At 40.3% G+C, this 20,726-nt stretch overlaps 2 protein-coding genes across 2 annotated transcripts; one reads left to right on the plus strand and one right to left on the minus strand.

The window, feature by feature from the left end:
• Positions 1–246: 246 nt before the first annotated feature.
• On the minus strand, positions 247–3,528 carry LOC145433962 (uncharacterized). The gene is made up of 4 exons (XM_080311217.1): positions 3,429–3,528; positions 1,026–1,268; positions 569–696; positions 247–507 (listed from the first exon to the last, which is right to left on the minus strand). Exons 1-4 carry the CDS (start codon positions 3,500–3,502, stop codon positions 248–250), a joined length of 705 nt encoding a protein of 234 aa, XP_080167343.1. The 5' UTR covers positions 3,503–3,528; the 3' UTR covers position 247.
• Positions 3,529–9,615: 6,087 nt separating this feature from the next.
• LOC145433964 (uncharacterized) lies at positions 9,616–18,130 on the plus strand. The gene is made up of 9 exons (XM_080311219.1): positions 9,616–10,020; positions 11,677–11,810; positions 13,215–13,338; positions 13,398–13,528; positions 15,475–16,233; positions 16,296–16,445; positions 16,839–16,984; positions 17,395–17,500; positions 17,576–18,130. The coding sequence occupies exons 1-9, from the start codon at positions 9,902–9,904 to the stop codon at positions 17,659–17,661; spliced, it is 1,755 nt and encodes a 584-aa protein (XP_080167345.1). The 5' UTR covers positions 9,616–9,901; the 3' UTR covers positions 17,662–18,130.
• The last annotated feature ends 2,596 nt before the right edge of the window (positions 18,131–20,726 follow it).

The raw sequence follows: 20,726 nt of genomic DNA on the forward strand, positions 1-20,726 counted from the left end.
TTTTGTTTATGTATCGCATTGTACAATGTATATCTGCATGTACGGAAATTGCGGACAGGTTGGAAAACAGGATCAGGATTTCTACATACTGCAGCAGGATCTGATCGGGAGCAGAAAAAACACTATCTGCTCACTTCAACTTTGTCCGCGAGAGAATATATAGAAATATATTTATGACAATTACCATTCGCATGGTGCCGCTACAGAGTTGGAATCACAGTCAATATACCATAATCATACCACACACTCACTCCTGTTGATTATATTCAGCGGAACACCCCTGCCACGGGGATTCTTTACCCATACCCACCAAAGATATAACGAATAATACAAAGGCAATTCCTATGGCTAGTCTCGTTTCCACGCTATGCGCTCCGAAGTACCATTGGTAAAGCTCATCAGAGTGAAATTTCCTGTCAATCCATCGCGACAGGATTTGACCAGGACTGGCATGATCTGCCCACAGAAATCTCGTTGCAGTCGCGGATGCAGTAACTGGATCAACGCCTAAATATGGAAGATCGGGCTACGAATATGGTTCTCATCTCAAAGCACTGCCTTTTATCACCTTCACATTCCTGGAGCACGGCCTTGAATTGCTCCTCGAATCCACGGTGCTCCGCCGGTGTTTCGCCAAATTCTATTGTTTTGCCATCATAATGAGTAGACATTCGCCTTTTCAAATTCCGTCGATAGCTAGCGAGCATAGGTGAAAAATTAAATTAAATCTTGTTTGCCTAAGTTACACTGTGCTGTACAATATCGCAGTGTAGATGCCCTACCGATCCAGGGATATCTAGAACTAGATATCCCTGTACCGATCGTGTGGAGTATGGACTCTGATCTATCATGATTCGCATTTGGGACTGTGTGAACTGTTTGCCGACTTTGCATCAGATACTACACAGGTAGGAACGTGATTAAGAAATTCAACCATATAGAATGGATATCATTCGTTGTGACAATTCACTGAGCTCGTGTAATTTCAATTGAAGATGAAATCTACAACGGCGTGGAATACCTACCTATGAATAATCTGGAAGGATATCTGACTGCACAGTCCCATTTCTTCAAGCCTTTGAAGGATCCACAACCGTTTATTGCCGTCCGTAACCCACAGATTATCATCGCACTCGATTACTGTCAACATGCTCCGATTTTTGACCGTTAACTCTTCAATCGAAATGTTACCACAAAGACACCGTCGGAACAAGTCAACGACATGAAGTCCAGAGGAGAGTCGAGGCGAACACGTTAATCGGGTGAAGCTGAACAGACGTGAGTTATATATGCATCATAATTGTCAACCTGCATGTGCAACTTATTGATAAACGGTTAACCCAAACGCATTGACGTTAGCGAAAGATGCGGGAAAATTCTCTATGAGTATGGTCATAATACACTTTTACCAGTAAAATTAAGATCTGGGCAGCATTCACACATTAATTAACGTATTTATACAGTAGAGACGCTTTGAAGCTTTCTGACCAAAATGATACACCTAATATCCTTGTATTTCAGTGTTACAAAACAGTGTTGGGATCAAGTCCCTTCTTTCGAGTCACAAGTCATCTCGAGTCATTGTACATTTTGACTCGAGCGAGTCAAGTCAAGTCATAAGTCAAGTCAAATCAAGTTGTATTTTTAACGGGACATGATTGCACTTTGCTAACTGTTTTAAATACAGATGGAGGTCCCCATTTATTCAGAATCTAGGGACGAATAAAGAGTTGATTATACACGCAAAAAGCGCAGTATCACTCACGCATACGTAGAACTGCTAAACTACGCATTACGCAATATAGCGGTATAGGTTCGACAGTGTATAATTATCAGCCAAAATAGAGTATAACATAAGAAACATCAGAAAGTTCAAAAAATGATATGTGGAATACCCTACCCACCTATACATATCCATACCCATGATATGCAATTATAAACGTGAAGGATATTCGTTCGACTAAAATCATGCAAGAGTGTCGGTTAAGGTAACCAAGTTTACGATAATTTAAGCTGTAAGCTCCGATCGCTGCGTTTATGATCAATTTATTTGTGATATAGAAAAGCACGCTCGGTAAACGCACAATAATTGAGTGATTGGCTAGCAATCCGAACTTATACAAGATAGAGCGATTTAGTCGACATCGATTACGTGATGACTTGAAACTGACTCGTAAATTTTGCTTCGAGTCACGACTCAATCTGCATTTCTGAAGCGTCGAGTCAAGTCAAGTCATTTTTGCAAAGTGTCTCGAGCAAGCCATGCAAGTCATACGAAAAAGGTGACCCGAGTCACCCCAACACTGCTACAAAATGAGAGTGTCTTCATCGTACCATAAAGAATGATACTGTTTAATGTTGTGATCCACAACTTCCCATGTCCGTTAGGCTATAAAACTATGTGCTGTTTGGTTTGGAGTAATGCATGTTAAAGTTAGGAACTCAGAGCAGTATTCCCTCTATTTTACCGAATTAAATTCGGTCTGAGCGTAGGTATATCACATATTTTCAGTTACTTTACTTACCACACGACAATGAACCAAAACCCCATACACACAGACACAGTCGTCAGAAGAGAGATGAATCGCCGTGTTCAATGATTGTAATTATAGCCGGACATGATAAGCGTTGTTCTGTCAGTGTTTCATAACCTGTGTGGGTCACTGCTGTGGGCCACTGTGGACAACCGCAGCATGCTGTATGTGGATTGCAAATAGCGATGTAGCGTTGTGCATTATTACATCGCTGAAATATTATTGGATTGCAGATACGGTTAACAATGTCCTCCTTTATGAGGATTTGTCCTCCTTTTTCAGGAAATCGAAAATGTCCTCCGACGACGCGTAAATGTCCTCTTTTTTTGAAATTGGCTTTGATAGCCAGGGTATTGACAGGCTGAACTAAAAAACTCCATAAATGGCACGAAATCTGTAAGACGGACGTTCGAGCGGGTCATTCGGGAGTAGGAATGGAAAAGGACATTTTTTCAGTGAAACCACAGCAGGACCGTTAAAAAGTGGGTAATGTGGGAGTCGAGTCGAGAAGATGACCTTTTTTTAGTCAACATAGCAACCACACAATATTTCCAGAACATATCGAACGAATCGAAAAAAGAACCAGCAGTTTTCTGGTCCGGTTGTCTGAATTTTATGATTTGTAAAACGTATTTTCCTTTCCGGATTCCAAAGTATAGTCACAGATTACCTCGAAATTCATACAAATGAAGTACTATGGACGTGCAGCCATACGTTATACGATCAATCAACCATTCACACAGCAAACAATCAGAAATGGACACGAAATGTTCTTCAACATTCAAATATATTTGCAATGGAATTAGAATCCGCGCAAAATATTTGCTCAAAATCTACTCTGTAACAAAACTGTTGAACTGTGAAGGGAGAAGCTTGTTTATTTTTAATGCTCACCGGATACGAGAAGGTAACGCTTTGCCAAATACGGGAGGTACCGAGTGGCTACAACTCCTGCTGCTTCCTGCCATTGCTAGTAATCAAAATCAGAATATTTATAGAAACATTTACTATTCTTGCGTCACAATTAGGTAAATGGATGGCGTTTGTGCCTTCAGCGCCACCCACGAATATCAAGCGAGGTTGCAGTAGCAGCGGATTTGAGATTCTATTTCAAGGCAAGATCAAGATGCACATACATTTTCGTGACATTCCTGAATCCAACTCCATCAACTCCATCCAAAACCGATGCATGGGAATTGAATATTATTGGAAATTCGATGTCCAACACCAAATTGGAAATTAGCAGTGCAAATTCTCATGATGTTTGAGTAGGGTTGCCATACGTCCGGAATTTCCCGGACATGTCCGGAATTTCGCTGAAAAATCTGCGTGCGGGAGGAATTTCTAAAATATGCCTAAATGTCCGGAATTTTGAAGGGTTGAAGTAGGCTGAAAAGTTTTTCGTAAATCAACATAAACAATATTTTTTTTCAAGCAGATTTATGATATTCAAAATTCTTCTTCGCGCTGCGCGCGAGGTAATGACACGTATATTGATATTAGTGTGGGCACCAGGCACCACTTTCGCAAAAAATGCAATCAAAATAAATATAAATTACCATCATTTACTGAAATAAGTCCAATGGTAATCGCAATTATATGCAAACGGTATAATACTAGAGTTGGTCAACGCCGATTAGATGCTTTAGTCACAGATAGTGGTTCCAAATCTTGGGGTCGTTTACCTTTATCTGGGGATCGCGATGATCACCGTCCTATGCCGGGAGTAAGTTTGGGCAAGTTAAAAATTTTTAGCAATCAGCTTATCAAGTTTTTACCTGGGACACGGAACATTTTAAAGTTTGAAATGAGGTCGCGACTATTAAAGGTTGGAAATCACCGGATGTGCAACCTGCTGGTGCATTTTATGGTAGCCTAATGGGAGAATCAATATTATTGAAGAATTCTTTCATAAAATTTCACAGTCAAATGCATATAGTAATTGTCCAAAAAGTTACATCGATTACCCTATGCTGGGTTAGAGATCAGTGCTCTTTTTTTGGGCTGAAGGGGGCGGAAAAAATGTTGTTTCGGACCTGATTAAAATAAAAACACACAATCAGATAGCCGCGCCAACCTAACAGTAGATAGCAGGGCTGTCAAACACAATCCAGACGGGCCAAACACGGCCCGCCAGACGATTTCATCCGGCCAGTGGAGAAATCTATTGCACACCATAGCAAGTAGCAATCACCAGAGCTCACATTTCAGAGGGCCCAATTCATGACCTATATGTCCCACTCCATTCCTGTATACAGTCGTTTGGCAATGCTTTGCTCGTGTGACGTCATATTGACACTCAATGTGTAATACCTCATTTTTACATCCGCTAGTGGACGCTAAAGAGTGTCCGGAAATTGCTTCACAAAAATATGGTAACCCTATGTTTGAGCCTATAGCTGCAAGTCAGTGTTTTGAAAAATGAACGTTAAGAAGAATAGTTTTCGCATTTACAAGACTACAGCGAAAACCTTCACCAGTGCCTTCGACTAAATCGACTCCCTCTCTCCACTTTATAACCGAGATTGATAGAACTAAGAAGACATAAAAACACAAATTCTCCCAGCAGCTGTGACTAACAGCAGCTGTGACTAACAGAACAATATCTACATTTCTCTTATCGCTTTTGCTAATATCGTATTATCGTATTTCACTATTTTGTATATAGTTCTGTCGTATTACATATATAAGACTGTCAATAATTTCATAGGAGTTATAGCCCAGCTAAGCTGATTTTAAACTTTTGTAACTGGACCTTTGCTAAAGATATTTCAGTTCCACTGCTTTAGAGTATACCGATATATCACAAACAGATATTTAGAACGTTGCTGATTTTTATATAAGATTCAGGGCTGTAATGACTCGAGTCAGACTCGAGTCACGAGTTTTTGGTGACACGACTTGACTCCAGTCATTTTCTTAAAAATGAAAAATGACTCGACTCGACTTGGACTGGAGTCATTGCGCATGACTCGGACCAAGTTATATGACTCGAGACTGGGTCTACCAAGACAGGCATTTCATTGTAATATCGAAGAATAGTAATCACACTATAGTTATTTCGTCTATCGGTACGGGTACTGGAAAATTAGTATATTCTGGAAAATTAGTATATTATGAATGCGAAGCTATGGATATCACCGAGCAGAGCTGTAAAAAGTGGGTTTCACATGACATTATCTCGGAACTGATCAGTCAACCCAATGACCTGGACTCGGACTCGAGTCAAAACACCATGACTCAGACTCGACACTTTAATCCGTGACTTGGACTTGGACTGACTCGGTGGTGAATTGAAAACGACTCGACTTGACTCGAGTCAAAACTATAAAAGTGAGATTGAGATTGACTTGTGACTCGGAACCTCGTTACTTGGTTACAACCCTGATAAGATCCATAATTTAGGGTTACCATCAGTCCTCCTTTAGGAGGATTTGTACCCCTTTTCAGGAAATCGAAAATGTCCCCCGAGGACGCGCAAATGTCCTCATTTTTTATAATTCGTCCTCTTTTGTAGTTTTCAGAGGCAGGCGATTTTAGGCACAAACAAAACACGCCATTAATGACGCCAAATGTAGCATCGGGACGTTCCAGCGGGTCTTTCAAGAATCGAGATGGAAAAATGACCTTTTTTCAGTCAACACCAGATGCATAATTTCCTGTAAAAATTTTCAAATTATCCGTTTTCTCGTCCGATATTTTAGATTTTTTGATTTGTAAAATGTGTCCTCTTTGCATTATCTTCAAATATAGTAACCCTACTTAATGGAGATTTGGTGGCATGCTAAGATGGAACTATAGGAACAACATCAAGTCCGACCTGTAGCAATCATGGGTGTGATATGAAATTAGGTATTGCCGATGCATTACCTATAAGTATTTGACCGAACTATACAGAGGTAGTCAGTAACGAATTACTTCTACTTTTTCGAAGTACTCAAGTAGTTTTCCTCTACTTCTGGTACTTACTCAAGTAGACCTGATTTTCTCTACTTCTACTTCTACTTCGTAATATTTTGTGATCTACTTACTTCCTTTTCGCTATTTACAGTTTGTCAAGTAGAAGTAGTTTAATCCCCCAATACGAAAGACCGCTTGATGAATTTCGGGGCTGTTTTCACGGAGTACCAACATTTAATATTCATAAAGTCAAGTAAAGCCCAGAAATTTTATTGCGCTTCGCGCACAGTAGTTATGGAGTGACAAATATGTTTTTTCACGAAATATCAGTGAATTTAATTTAGGTGCCGGATTGCTATTTGGTTCCGCTCACACCTCATTGTCGCCCATGGTCCACCATAACGTTTCAAACTACCGTTTCGCAATCTAGCAATTACCTATCCTATCGTTATCTAGCAGCCCATGACGTGTCCTGCTAATCTGGAAAATCCGACTTTTGGGAACGTTACACCTGTTTTAGCAGATCACCTTTAAAGCTTCATGGACAAAAGATATGAAATATATTTTCTGCTTTTTAGAAGTGGTATTTGTATTTCACCTTCAATTCCGAGTATCATACTTAGAGTTCTAATTACTTTCAGTTCTTTTGTCTGCAGAACAGACATGTTGAAGCATAAAAGCAAGTGTAGTAATGCCTCTATTTTCCCAAAATAAAGCTACAATAAATATAAATTTTACGATCCACAATATTTGTTATTAACGTATAGTAATCGCGAAAAGGGTTGAAACCGTATCCAATACAACTTCTCCGTATCGCTTTTCGCCTAAACTTGGGGCCTTATGATATGGGGTAGGGCGCCATTCCATGATATGAAGTACTTCTACTTGTACTTGAGTAGATTTTTTCGTCGCTACTTCTACTTCTACTTGAGTAGCTTTCTTGACTACTTTGACCACCTCTGGAACTATATACGCATTGACTCAATGCAATCATGTAATGTGTCAGTGAGGCTAGACTTCCCTGTAATTGATGCCACAGAGCCACATACTTTTCGTCGCTTCGATCGGCGTGTAATGGCATTGTAATGTACTGGAAGATGACAGAAGCTCCGAAAGTTTCCCCGCCCAATGTACGGAGCCCATGCAGCTGTTTTGTTTCAAACACGGATCTTCCAATTTAACCCAAAAGTCATTCTCAATATGACGAACAATAAGAATATGCCCATCGATATCGATTTCACCATCCACTATAATCTATTTCCGCAAAAACACTGAGGTGAATAACTATTAATATGACGCCGAACTGTCGTTGAAACGCAACCAGCGTACTAAAACTGTCAAGTGCTGGCAAGCGCTCAATTAAGGTCGCGGTTTTACAATGTGAGCTAATATATGTTTTTCAAGGAATTCAGGTATTTGCTAATCTGTGATTTTCATTCTGAGGATTTAACTTTTTCCGCATTCTGACGAAGACCGTGGTGCAACCATTCTTATTGGCACATGTGGCTTATTGACTGAAACTATGTCTGGTCGAGTCAGTACTTTCGCAGCGGACCCATGATCAATTGGGAAGATATTCATCTCATCTGCGTGTCACAATGACTTTAATTCAGCAGCATTACACATCCATCGTATCCTGGTGTGTAAGATTCTTCATAAAGTCCGTGTTCAAGATACAAGTTCGTATTACGTATGCTATACTTGTCTTGTAATGGAAAAGGAATTTTTCGTCGTATTATTGAGATGAGTGAGATTTCACTTAATTGGCTGTTTGGATTGTCGAAAACAGTTTCCCCCAAAGAACTCTGCGATGCTACCCCTTTAAAACTAATACACTGTTTGCATTTTTAGTTCACACACGGCGCGACCATTGAAATTTCTCAATACCTTTGATTTTCGTAGAACTGATTAAAGAGATCACGTTCAGAGGGCACGCGGAGAGTGTTCAAATTTGAGAATATATCCCGCCATCTTATCGTACTTACCGATGAAATATATATACATTGTGCGACCTATCGACTTAATGTGAAACCAACATGGTTTGTACTTGCTAAAAAAATAGACAACGAAACTTTCAAGCACAAGTAAAATAAATATGTATATATTGCTGTAATTAAATAAATCATTCTTGACAATATTCAAATCAAAGCAACTACTCAATATTAGCCTATACAACGTATTTCAGTTTCAATCTCAATCTCAGAGATGTAATATGGACTCTAGCGCGTATTGTGTTAAGAAAGATGTCTTGACGGACGTAACAACAGCTTTCAATATCTGGTTGTAAAAATCATGTTTTGGACATGTCTACATGGATGATGCTTAGTTGGAGTGCGTGTTATCCTGCTGCATTTGCGCGGACCGCGATTCACACGAGGACGATAGAGGTGCCAAGATGACTCGTGCTGACCCGACACTATGTGCTACGTGTTGACATGGGATGACTCACGCAGATTAGTGGAGTCGATTTGGTGTGAGATCAAGTTACAATCCTGATAATAGGATAGCAGCGAAGGCCTAACCTAAATATTTACGCTAAAGCTCGTGACACATGCTCTTCTGACGACACCGCTATGCTGGAATACAGGAGGGCGATTATTACGCCACACTCGCTGCGAGTAAACTTCCGTGCATCAAGGATATGATGGACATTGGACATATACGTTTGTACACAAGGGAGACCTTCTCCTTCGAGAGATTATAATGTTGTGAAAGCCATCAAGAGAATCTATGATTATTTCAATGAATGTTTATGGCTACTCCGAAACCAAATTCATATCGCTCTTACATGTGTTTTCGTTGTAAATTTGTAGTCTGATGTCGGGGTTTTCGGTGTACTGTAGCCCATCAATCATCCATAGTTTATTCAAGTATTTTGATAGGCCTATAAATAATATACCATCCGTATTGATGTATTTTAAATTCGGATGCGTCGCGATCAGACAGTTAGGAATTTCTGGAGTGCTGAATATTATCAAAATCGTAAATTCGGCGAGGTGTTATGTTGTTTATTGTATACATAAAGACTGGCACAAGAGCCCCCGGGCAAGATCGCTGTTTTAGTAAATCCTTTATTGGAGACGAGCACTATGCAATGGGTGAAAACAAATCTACATATCGACCATGTTCTGTCGATAGTTTTAAGATTGTCTTCTGGGAATGAAGTATATTTGAAATTCATCTGAATGCTCACTGCTCGGTCACGTCAAAAGATTGACAATACGCTTGTGCGGTCTCGGTGTCTGAGAGAGTATAGCTAAACTTAACTTGTAAAACGTCTAATCGTTCATGACCTCAAGACAATGTAAGCTGCTTTGATATTTTGGGGAGATTACTCACGAAGTGCTGGAGTAAGCGGAAAATATATGTCTGGTCTCATAAAACCGAGAACCATGTGAGGATGGAAACATCATTTTTTTTCCTGGTGTGATGAACCCGATCTCTACTATACGTGATCAGATTAGAATATGTCTATAACGGTAAAACGACTGTGGATTATGAACGATCGGCGTTCGACCAGTTCCTACTGTACAAAATGCAATTTTCTTCATTTACGAGGAGTTACTGCGAAGACAAAAGTAATGAGGTGAGTGAATTTATCTATATCAGGGTCCTAAAATTCTTACAGACAGTGCGACTTGGATGCGTGTCAGCCGTCTCAAATTACGACAGTTAAGTTGCCGGTATAGTATTAGCTTGCTAGAGCGGATCCTCTGTTATTAGCATTTAGCATTATATGTAATATGCACTAGATATTTGAGTATATTAGTGATGTAGCAACATACTAAATAAAATTATTTCTCATGGTGCAGTGAGAATAACGAGTGTGATTCCTGTCAAGTTTTCCTCGTGAAAACACAAACAGGATGGCAAATTGACAGAACGATTTCGGCCCTGTGGGCGGCAAATGCTGAATATGATGTTATTAAATTGAACTGAGGCTGTGAAATGAGTAGATTTCACAATTATTATGACAGAACAAACAATCTGATAACCCGGCGGAAATGAAAAATAATATGGAAAAACTGGAATTTCATGTCGATTATATGTCAGGTCACAGAGTATTAAAACTTCCTTATTTCGCACTTGAGTAGGGTGCCAACTGTTCTAAGATTTGAAAGTTATCATGTTTTTCACATCTCATCGTTTCTACATATGCAGTATCGTTAAAGTAAGCTGTATTGCTGGATTTTAAAGCAGCTGGTCCAATGAAGCCTGACACACTTTGTATCATCAGTGTGTCCAAAACGCGTATTATGAGGCTTAGTGTTTAAATGTAGAGCCTATTACTGTGGCGATTTGCGTAGTGGTATGTTCCGTCACTGCAACACCAATCGATCGTAGGTTCGAGTCCGACCGAGGTCCACTTCAGAATCCCTTCCTATATATTGGAGCTTTTGCCATCCGATCCCCGTAAGCGTCTCATTGAGACGTAGAAATAAAAGTGCGCCGTTCTGTATGACGACAGCTCAGTAACAGTCAATAGAATACAGGCTTGGTGTGAAATAACCACGTCGAAACACCATGAGAAAAACATGTAGGCCCTGACCGTCCGGATAAGTTGACTTCGTCACGAGATCACAATCACAACAGTGAAAACAGCAAAATATTTGCAAATAGATTTCACTGAGTTTGTTTGTCTGTAAGGCTACGGTTTAACTGAATTTCGCAGAAACATACCTCGTCTAACAGAAAATATGTTGGTCGCTGTGATGTTATCGGCAAATGACTGTCGTTTAAGATTTGCAGGATTATTTCGACGGTTATGAAGACAAAAGTCGCAATCCAATATGGTTTCAAGGTGAAATCGATATTTAACGAGATACTGCGATTTGATACATCATCACGACAATAGCCATGATAATGACAGCGTTCGCGGACATTTGTACTTATACACTTCGAAATCGAAGTGCGAACAATAACCTGCAATCTCTTGTGCGTAAAACGAATCAACTATAAGCCCCGCAACGACATTGCGACGTGAGTGATATCGGATGTGCGGGCCGCACATCATCGTCGTTATATCGGGCATGATTGCGCGGGGAACATCTGCGATTAAATCGCGCACATATTGGTAAACATTAGGGAGTTTCATAATCAGCAAAACTTTTTCACATCTTCCACCTTCATGGACAAAGTGATAAGGATCGCTGGGACGAGAAGTCTTTTAAGGCAATTTCGCTTCGATTTAAGGCGAAAAAGTAAGGGAGTAAGGCTTACGCCGTCCGTGTTCATTTCACAGCATGTTACAATTTACATTTTGGGCCATGGCGCTACAGCAAGTTGTCTGCCAGTCCGCTACCGTCCGTCGTACCGACAGTGAAACTCAATCCGCGCCAACAAAGTTGATCACCTTTGAAAATAGAGGAGATAGAGGTATGACTCAGCGTTATTGATAGGGTAACTTTCAAGGATCATGAATATAATAGCCCTGCTTCTATAGGATTTCAAATTGGGTAGGGTGTGGCGTCATTCCACTCATGACATCACGTGACGTGATTTCAGTATTAAAACAGGTGTTGTCGTTCCTAAAATTTCGTTCGGAACCACATGCCACAATAGCTACAAATCACGCCGCAACCACTTTGTGAATAGATATTGCATTCTTATATTATTGCGGGTGAGATCTCACTCCCTTAAAAGCAGTATAAATCACTCCTTATTCGGTACATATTGCTTTGTCTGTTGTTGTTTTTGGTAGTCATGGTGTTTCGACTACTACGGTCTTGTGCACCAGAGCAATTTTCCTTATGATTCATGATTATTATGATTACGAATCTTACAACTTGTAGCACGACCTTTTTTGTTCGTGTTTTTCGCTTTGTCGTATTATGGTTGGACCCAAAATTGTATCACTGCCTCTACATGTGGTCAAACTGAACCTACATTTTTGCTCGATACGCAGATTGGTTGTAACATTATAATATTCTCGCAAGAATACAATGAAATTGTCCGCGAATTTTTTTTGTGAAAGCATCAGTTTTACTGAATAAACATAGGTGTGTATTTCAGAGGGCGTGTTTGATGTAGGCTACATCCACTGTCACTGGCACCAGGTTCAAGTAAAGGTATTGTGGATAGGAACGCGATTATATCCATCAGACATGGGAAAACGCTCTTGCAGTTTTAGGCTGTTGATCTCAGATCCACTTAGGTGATTATCTGATGGAAGTAGAAGTGGGAATGAATCTACCTTACATTCTATATCGAGTTAAATGAGTCAACGTTTCTTTATTGTATAACGACGTACTTGACGCGGTCTTCGAAAAAGCAGACGAGGTACACCGCATCTTGTCTTCAAAATATTATTCACGTTCACGTTCGGTAATTGAAATTAATGAGCATAGAGGGAAATAAAGTAACAGTAAAATAACGGAATTTATAGAGAATGACATAATGACGATTGACGTTGATGAGTTCGGCCATAGGCCTATGGTGCATAGAATAGTTTAGTGACATGGCATTTTGTGCTGTTGATTACATTGGCATGATACTTGAGCCGTTCGAAAATTGAAGAGGATGCTATAATCTCACTCTCTGCAGTCACGAAATATTGCATTCTGCATCAAGAGTAGCACGCAATCTATTACACACTCAAATTTGAATAAAACGAAATTTACTATAACAATTCGCGTGCCTGGCTCCGGTCATTCCTTTCCGCTTCAATGTATACAGGATACACATTACTTATACACAATTTTATACCAAAATTTCCTCACCATTACTATACATACTATAATGTCAATCATTTAAGGACGATATTATATATTATCATTATAGAACAATGCACATTAAAATACCGAGTGTTCAAGAAAGCTTACCTGCGACACGTTACGAGACAGGACCACATCGACTACATCAAAAGTTACAATGGATGTTTCCGTGAATGCTGTTATATTAAAAAGTAAACGCTTCTGCGCTCCGCTAACGAACCTCGATAACAAATCGGTATTCTTCTTTCAGATTTTCTTGCAAATCCTTCAGTTATTTTCATCTCACGAAGCAGTGCTTTCTGATGAACGTAACAAGACATGACGAAGGCGTGGTGCTGGCTCCCTCGGAAGTTCACTCGCACGTCGAAATAATTAGGCCAGGTAACTGCCCTTTCGAGTCGTCTGTGGCTGATGTGATGCGGCCTATGCAAAGTATATATAAGTCTGCTGGATAGATGTTACATATAATGTGCGGTTGTGATATTGACCTCGCGGTGGTGTGGATTTAATATTTGTGGATTACATATGGTTTACACTTCTGGTCTCGCAAAGCATGTGTATCAGGTTCGATTCCTGTTGGCTATAACTGACAAGAACCCAGACGCTGGTTAAGAAAACCACTCTCGGCCCCAAGAACGCGTACTGGACTAGTGGGTGTAGGTTCATTAGGTTGCGACAGGAAGGGCATACGGCGTGTCACTGCAGCCAATTCATTGTGCGGACAATTGAGCACCGATCATCTGCATGTGGCATCCCCACTATTTAGCCGGAGAAGCCCGGATACTTTCTCTGTCCCTCATTAAGTGCATTTGGAAATTTTAGGATCGATAGCGGTCGTTTCGGGGCCTAATCGACATGATTTGTCGTTTCTCATCCACTGTAATACGTAAATGACCAGAGGTGGCTAAAGTAGGCAGCGTTGTTACTCAAGTACAAGTAGAAGTAACGCCGTAAGTTTCTACTGAAAGACTAGTCGAAACTACTACCAGTAGAAGTAGAAAATCCGAAAAGCACTTGAGGAAGTAGATTTGGTCGATGGGTCACATACTTGTAGCAGTTAATCGGGGGGCGTGGGGTGGATGAAGTCAGTGGCTGTTTTCGGAACTACATGACGCATCTTCGCGTCCAACGCAAAATGACAAATGACACCCCAAAAAGGTGCAGTTTTCGAAAATATATTCACTTAACATGATGCATGGGGGCTCTTTCGCACAGTTGTCATGAATATTTTACTCATCTAGGAGAAGCAAGCAAAACTACTTTCTACTTTACAAAATCCAAAGTTTTGCCTGAAGACTGTGGGCACGCAGTGGAAGTAGATATAGTCCAAAAACATAACTACTCCAGGAAGTATTACAAGCAGGAAAAACCTATACTTCAGTACTTGAAAAGAAGTAGAATTACTTCGTTACTGAATGGTATCTCTGAACAAACTGGTGATAATTCACGCAGAAACCCGCTTAATTTTCTTGAACAAATGTACACAAACACATAGCCACAATCCGTTTACAACAGGTGCACGAATATAGCGGATGACCACTGTATACCCGCGATATCGTATCAATCAGTAGTGATCATGTAATGGGTTGTGTCAACTCAAGGAATTTCTGTGTCAGATGTCAGGCGATAAACCAAACTAGCGTCATAAAAAACCTTGCCCGTTACGATTCTTTATTTCGATAATAAAGACGACGGCGCGTTTTTATTTACGAAGATCTGCCTCATCAACTAGAAATTACCCCTCGGGTGAATGGCACTTATCAGATTAGTCGTCCGATTCCATTCATTGCAACGGTTCGCGTTATGAATTTGATCTATAGATAAATTGAAACGTAATCAGAGACATCCTTCGAGGAAGTCAATGTTAGTTTAATAAAGGAAAGAAAGTGTTTTCAAAATCGATTTTCCCTGCAAAAATTAGTTTATCCTGTATTAACATTAACGAGTGCATCATATAGATTATTATTTGTGCACCAAACCCAATTGTAATATATTATGTAACTATTACCAAACGATTATCCGAGTTGACTCCGATCTAAGCTATTATAGGCACATCATAGCTTTCTTTAAAATCGCGATAGGCAGACATTCTTACGATCGACCTATACGTGCTTGCTGGTTTGATGTAATATAAAAATAATATCGAGTGTTATTAGTGTATTATTCCCTCGACTAACGAGCAACACAAGCAAACACATATTGGTATGGGTCTCATGAAACAAGAGGACGCGAAATGTACTTGTACCTCGTGCAGCACCTATACAACCCAATATTCAGCTGCATACCCAAACCCTTTCTTTTTGTTACCCTACCCCTTTATGTAACAGATACCAGGACGACTTCAAAGGCAGAGGTAACGTCTTCCCCGAGACGTTCATCAACAGCACCTTTTACGCAAACGCAATACGGTGCCTCGACAGTCATAAGAGCCAATCCAACTACTTATACAATGAAAAATTCGCAACTTCTGAAAACCATGGCGTCTTCAAGGATAGCAGACGACCGCGAACCAACCGATTCTACCGATTCGTCCGTAAAGATTCCGAAAAACACTGAGGGAAACGTATCGACTAGAAATCCTGCGACAGCTGATGACACCTCTAATGATAGTGCACCAGTTACTTCATTATCTCCGAAAGATTTCCCAGAGCTATCTTCACCAAGCGAAGACGAAATATTGCCGGATGATCTCGACAACAAACAAGCTGGGTGGTCTACATCTACCATCCAAACAGAATCTGCTTGGTCACGAAATGAACCCGTGGACGACAAGGTACTCGCCACGAAAATTCCGTCTGTGACGCAAGCGATTCCAGACACAAACAGATGGATTTTGACGAAAGAGTCATCGTTGTCAGCTAATACCATCGAGCCTAACACAGCGGAATCAGACCCTTCACAATCCGCTACAACACTGTCACTCGAATCATCACCAACAGTATTCAAGTCGTTCAGCATAACAAGCAGACAGAAAAAAACTACTACGACAACGCAACAATCTCAAATAGACAATACTGCGAAGATATTTTCCAAATTCGTTATGCAACAGGCTAAAAAGAGAGGATCTGGAAACGCCAACAGGCCAAGTATGATGTGCCTGTAATTTGTAGTCAAATATCAGTTCTCACGGTCCCAGTTTCAAATTTAGGACGAATAGAAAAACTCATGGCTTGCGGTGTCGAGTGCAAGAATGGCGGGATTTGTAAAATATTTTCGAAACCCCCAGGAACACCGTATTGTCAATGCCACAGGGGGTTTAAAGGCGTGTATTGTGAAACCGCGGATACCGACAAACAAGGTAGGGATTGTTTTTAAAAAGAGCTTCCATCTTTACGGATTTGGAACCCCCGATTTTTCCAAGCTGGTTTATGTTTCATATGAGCTGCGACCCGTATTATTATATACTATATTTATTTATATATATATTCGTGGCACCGCAATTGAGCTGACCGCATTTACGCGGCAATGGCTGGCAAAAGATCGAATGATATGAAATAATATGTTACCGGCAATTTTATTATGGGATTACCCGTTTTACATGTCGTTTAGATCGTAGTTCTGATCGCACCCAACCCAATACGACCGGTTTTTAAATTGGGTATCGCTTACACCGTCGTTCTTTCACTTTCGCGATAAAATAAGAGTTGAAATTCCCGGATTGCTCTATATGTGTTGGTTATTTTCTTCGCAGGAATCACGCGAATCAGCTGGTGGATCATTCTCGTCATCTCGATCGCCGTAATTCTATTTTTTTCGGTCGTCGGGACTTTTCTTGTCTTCTACATTTACAAACGCAAAATGAAAACCTACAACTTGACCAAGACACGTCCGTTCGAGGTGAATAATATTACTTTCGTGTCTCTACCTAAATATGTATACGAAACGATTGCTAATCGAGATCCGTAAAGATGATGCATCATATGCGTTGCTACGAAAGCACAATCGAAATCCACCTTTATCGAAATCAATATCGTCGCGGTGTAATTTGCGTCATCATTACCTCGATATAGGAATGCTCATCGCATCAAGTAATGTGCTGATCGCATGAGCAATTTACCGATGAATGCTACATGTTTAACTTAATCATTTCGCGGCAATGTCGTTTGTTCTGAGATTACTCGAGGTGAAAATACACTCAGTGACGACCAGCGATGTATTATTGCCTGTACTGTATTTGTGTATATCATCCACGTCTTGGAATGTGTGTGTTTATGTTCTGTCGCGTGTTAGCACTCGTTTCCTTCCAGCTCGCATCCGCTTACTCCCGGGATCGCATCGATAATAGGATGAGGCCGAATTTTACGCTTCTAGCCTCCCAGAATCGCCTGGCACAGCCAACCTTGCGCGCTACAGGTATAAAAGGCTTCAACATTCAAGTACCCGGTCTGTGTGGCACTCATTTTAGAAACGCTTTCTTCTCACAATCAGATGATGCAAATAAATCCTGGATATTCTGCTACTTCGACGACGAACGGCGGTGTGAATCGATTTACCGCCTGAGGACATCCAAATAAGTTATATTGCCGAGAGAAAGAATTCTCCTAGCGGTAAATGTCTTCCTAGAATCGGGGATGAGCGGAGTCTACGAATAGGCGCAGAGTTCACCCGATTAAAAATGCTTCATCGGGCTGACGGAGATGAACAAAGAGTGGGGAATTGCGATGAAAAATAACAGTAATAGACGCCGATGGGCTAATCTATACGGCGCTGTATATGTCCCGCAAAACCAAATGGAGGCTGTGAACATGGACAATTCATTTAATATTTATTATAACGCACTGAAAGACGACCGTTTGGCTGTACAATTGTACTTCGCATGGCTATTTTTTTTTATTGATTAGGCCAGATCTATACGACACGGCGTATCAGTTTCGTACATATTTTCACGCGTATGCCAATGACGCGCATCGCGTACCAGACGAGTTCAGCTGAACGATTGCAGTTTTTATCAACGAAAATAAATATTCTTCTATTTCATTGGAACATTTCAAGTGCTTGTATATCGGCGAGAATAAGACATACCGTATACATCACGACGGGAGCTCATTGTTACTTCCAGGCTGTAATTACTTCCTACTCCGAGTAATATAACGAAAGGCCGAGACGGATAGCCGTCAAAAAGTTATCGCTGCTAGCACCGTCACTAGTCAAGGAAGGGTAGGTCATAAGTTGAGCTGAAACAGTTATTGATAGCAGTTATTCCAGCCGATCTCAGCCAGAAGTCTGAATTGGAATAGCATCGAAGAAGTATCAGTTTCCGCTAGGGCGTTAGACAGAATGATGCATAGTTTGTATTGATTGGTCATCAATCTACAGAATCACCAATCAGTCTTCCTAATATCATAAATGTTTTGCGATGCTATATAGCACAGGGGTTCTCAACTGTGGCCTAGGCCCCCGATGCGGCGCAGAGCATTTTCAGGGGCACGATAAAAGGCTTCAGTAATGAATTATAACATGTATTAATTGACAAAAACGGAGAATTGTGACACAGAAAGCACTCATCTATAGGTGTTATTATCATAATGCTAACCAAAAGCATGTTTTTCATCGTATGTTCTATCTCACTGCATGTTGCATAATCTTTTGTGATTGTAACGTAACAAGCAAGGATACGCTTGATATATTGGCGTCGTCTACTACGAAAAATGAAAGCATTGGCGTGGTTTTTTGATGTTTTAACGTATAGGGAGGAGCAAAATCGGTTCACAGCCGATTTGAATGTCCCCTTCCGATTAGTATTGTATAATTACAATTAAAAATTATTTAAATTTCCGAAATAAAGCAACAATTGCGCCTGTTCCGTGAATTAGTCATAATTCTATGGTATATGGGAGTCAGTTAACATGATTATTTGACGTTGTTAATCCAAACATGAGGTGAGGATGGGTAATACAAAGTGCCCGAGATATAACTACGTTGTCGATTCGATTCGAATAATCTGGTTTGATATTAGATATGGTTACCATATTTTGAGATCCGACAAAGAGGAAACTTTTCAAAAATTCTGAAAGCTCTAGTACCGGCTAAAAAAACTGGTGAATTTGAAATTTTTCCACCAAAACTTCTGTGTTGACTAAAAAATGGTCATCAGTTTGACTGGACTGCCCAAAAACACCCGCTTTTTTACGATATTTTTGCGGGGTTGACAATTTTAAAAAATAAAAAAAGTTCGTTATTTTGATCGACTCCCTTATTAGCCACTTTTTCATGGCATTTTAATACTTTTTTTTCCGAAAAAAGAGTACAAATCCCAAAAATATAAGGACATTTAGGCGTCTTCCGAGGACACTTTCAATTTTGTGAAAAAAAGAGGACAAACCTTTTTAAAGAACACGTTTATGGTAACCCTATAATAGATATAACTTATTGGAAGTGCGATTCGATTCCCACCAATTCAAAATGATAAAAGACAGTGATAGAATGAAAAAAAGGAAGATAGCTAGGAATTTTCTTCGCGCTAGGCGCGATTTAGCGTTTATTTAGGCCCAGCCTTTTTTTATATGGGCACCCGTAGCGCCCCAAACAAAAAAATACGCATCATTTATATAAAAAACATGCATTTTTGTGCCGGTCATTACCCGTCACGCGTCAACGACACGCCAAGACTTCTGGAGTGTCAGCCAACAGCAGAGAGAAAGAGTGTGAATACTCCATCGGTTGCGCAGCTATGGCCAATACGCTTGTTTGCTGTTCATCTTTCTGTGGCATGTACCAGTGCTGTCTTGCCAAATATATAATATTTTTGGCGAACTGGTTCTCTGCTGCTTCTATATTAATATCGGCCTATGATATCGGTTATCGGCCTAGTGAGTGTGTCGATAATCGTTATCGGCCTGCCAAAATCAATATCGGTCATCCTCTAGTTCAGGGGTTCTCAACTTCCCTTGTGCAACGGGCCGCATTTTAACAGCAAAAGACGCTGCGGGCCGCAGAATATTATTACCATGTATTTATGGGCTACTATTACATTTAGTCTACTGTAGCCTATTTACCGGGCATTTAGTACATTTTATGCATTCCAAAGCATTAATGGACAACGTTAGTAAGTTTACAGTGACTGTTTTTTTATTTTGTTTGTGAGAATATATATCTTCCAGCGGCGCAAGTAAATCCCTTCATGTAGCCTGCATTACATTCGTTGCCAAGTAGGTATATATGCACCGCAAACCCTAACACCAGAGAACCGAACTCTCTGTTTCAATGCGTGAGCGAGTAAGTATGAAATTACGGTCACTCTTTCGTTACAAAGGCCATTATTACTTTGAACTCTCAGTGATTTGAGAAGAAGTCTGGTGTTCGGGGTATTTTCTGAGCATTGAGCAAACCAATCAAACCTTCTCTCCTTGCCTTCCATGGCTGATGGAGCCCTGCACTAATAGTTACAGAAGTCAGCTTTTTCAAGTTGATGTTTTTCGCATTTCCTCTGCAAATATACTATGTCTACTCCGATAACATGCATCCAGATAATTAGCTATGCAATGTCTGTCGAGTATGTGGATTCGTCCAATGCTAGGCTAAAGTAGTCTACGCGGCAACGTGTTTCAGAACATGCGATGATAAAGATCGACTGGCATTG

The sequence above is a fragment of the Botryllus schlosseri genome, chromosome 2 (genome assembly GCF_051294905.1).
Source record: "Botryllus schlosseri isolate E-star chromosome 2, Bs_hap1, whole genome shotgun sequence".
Classification (NCBI taxonomy): Eukaryota; Metazoa; Chordata; class Ascidiacea; order Stolidobranchia; family Styelidae; genus Botryllus; species Botryllus schlosseri.

What these genes read in the sequence shown, in the direction of transcription:
- LOC145433962 (XM_080311217.1), bottom strand. Translation starts at nt 3,502, where the DNA reads ATGGCAGGAAGCAGCAGGAGTTGTAGCCACTCGGTACCTCCCGTATTT. An exon ending in GCGTTACCTTCTCGTATCCG is followed by an intron (nt 1,269 to 3,428) that starts GTGAGCATTAAA and finishes ACGTCTGTTCAG; the next exon opens with CTTCACCCGATTAACGTGTT. An exon ending in CGTGCTCCAGGAATGTGAAG is followed by an intron (nt 508 to 568) that starts GTGATAAAAGGC and finishes TTCCATATTTAG; the next exon opens with GCGTTGATCCAGTTACTGCA.
- LOC145433964 (XM_080311219.1), top strand. Translation starts at nt 9,902, where the DNA reads ATGTCTATAACGGTAAAACGACTGTGGATTATGAACGATCGGCGTTCG. An exon ending in TGGAAACGCCAACAGGCCAA is followed by an intron (nt 16,234 to 16,295) that starts GTATGATGTGCC and finishes TTTCAAATTTAG; the next exon opens with GACGAATAGAAAAACTCATG. An exon ending in CCAAGACACGTCCGTTCGAG is followed by an intron (nt 16,985 to 17,394) that starts GTGAATAATATT and finishes GTTTCCTTCCAG; the next exon opens with CTCGCATCCGCTTACTCCCG.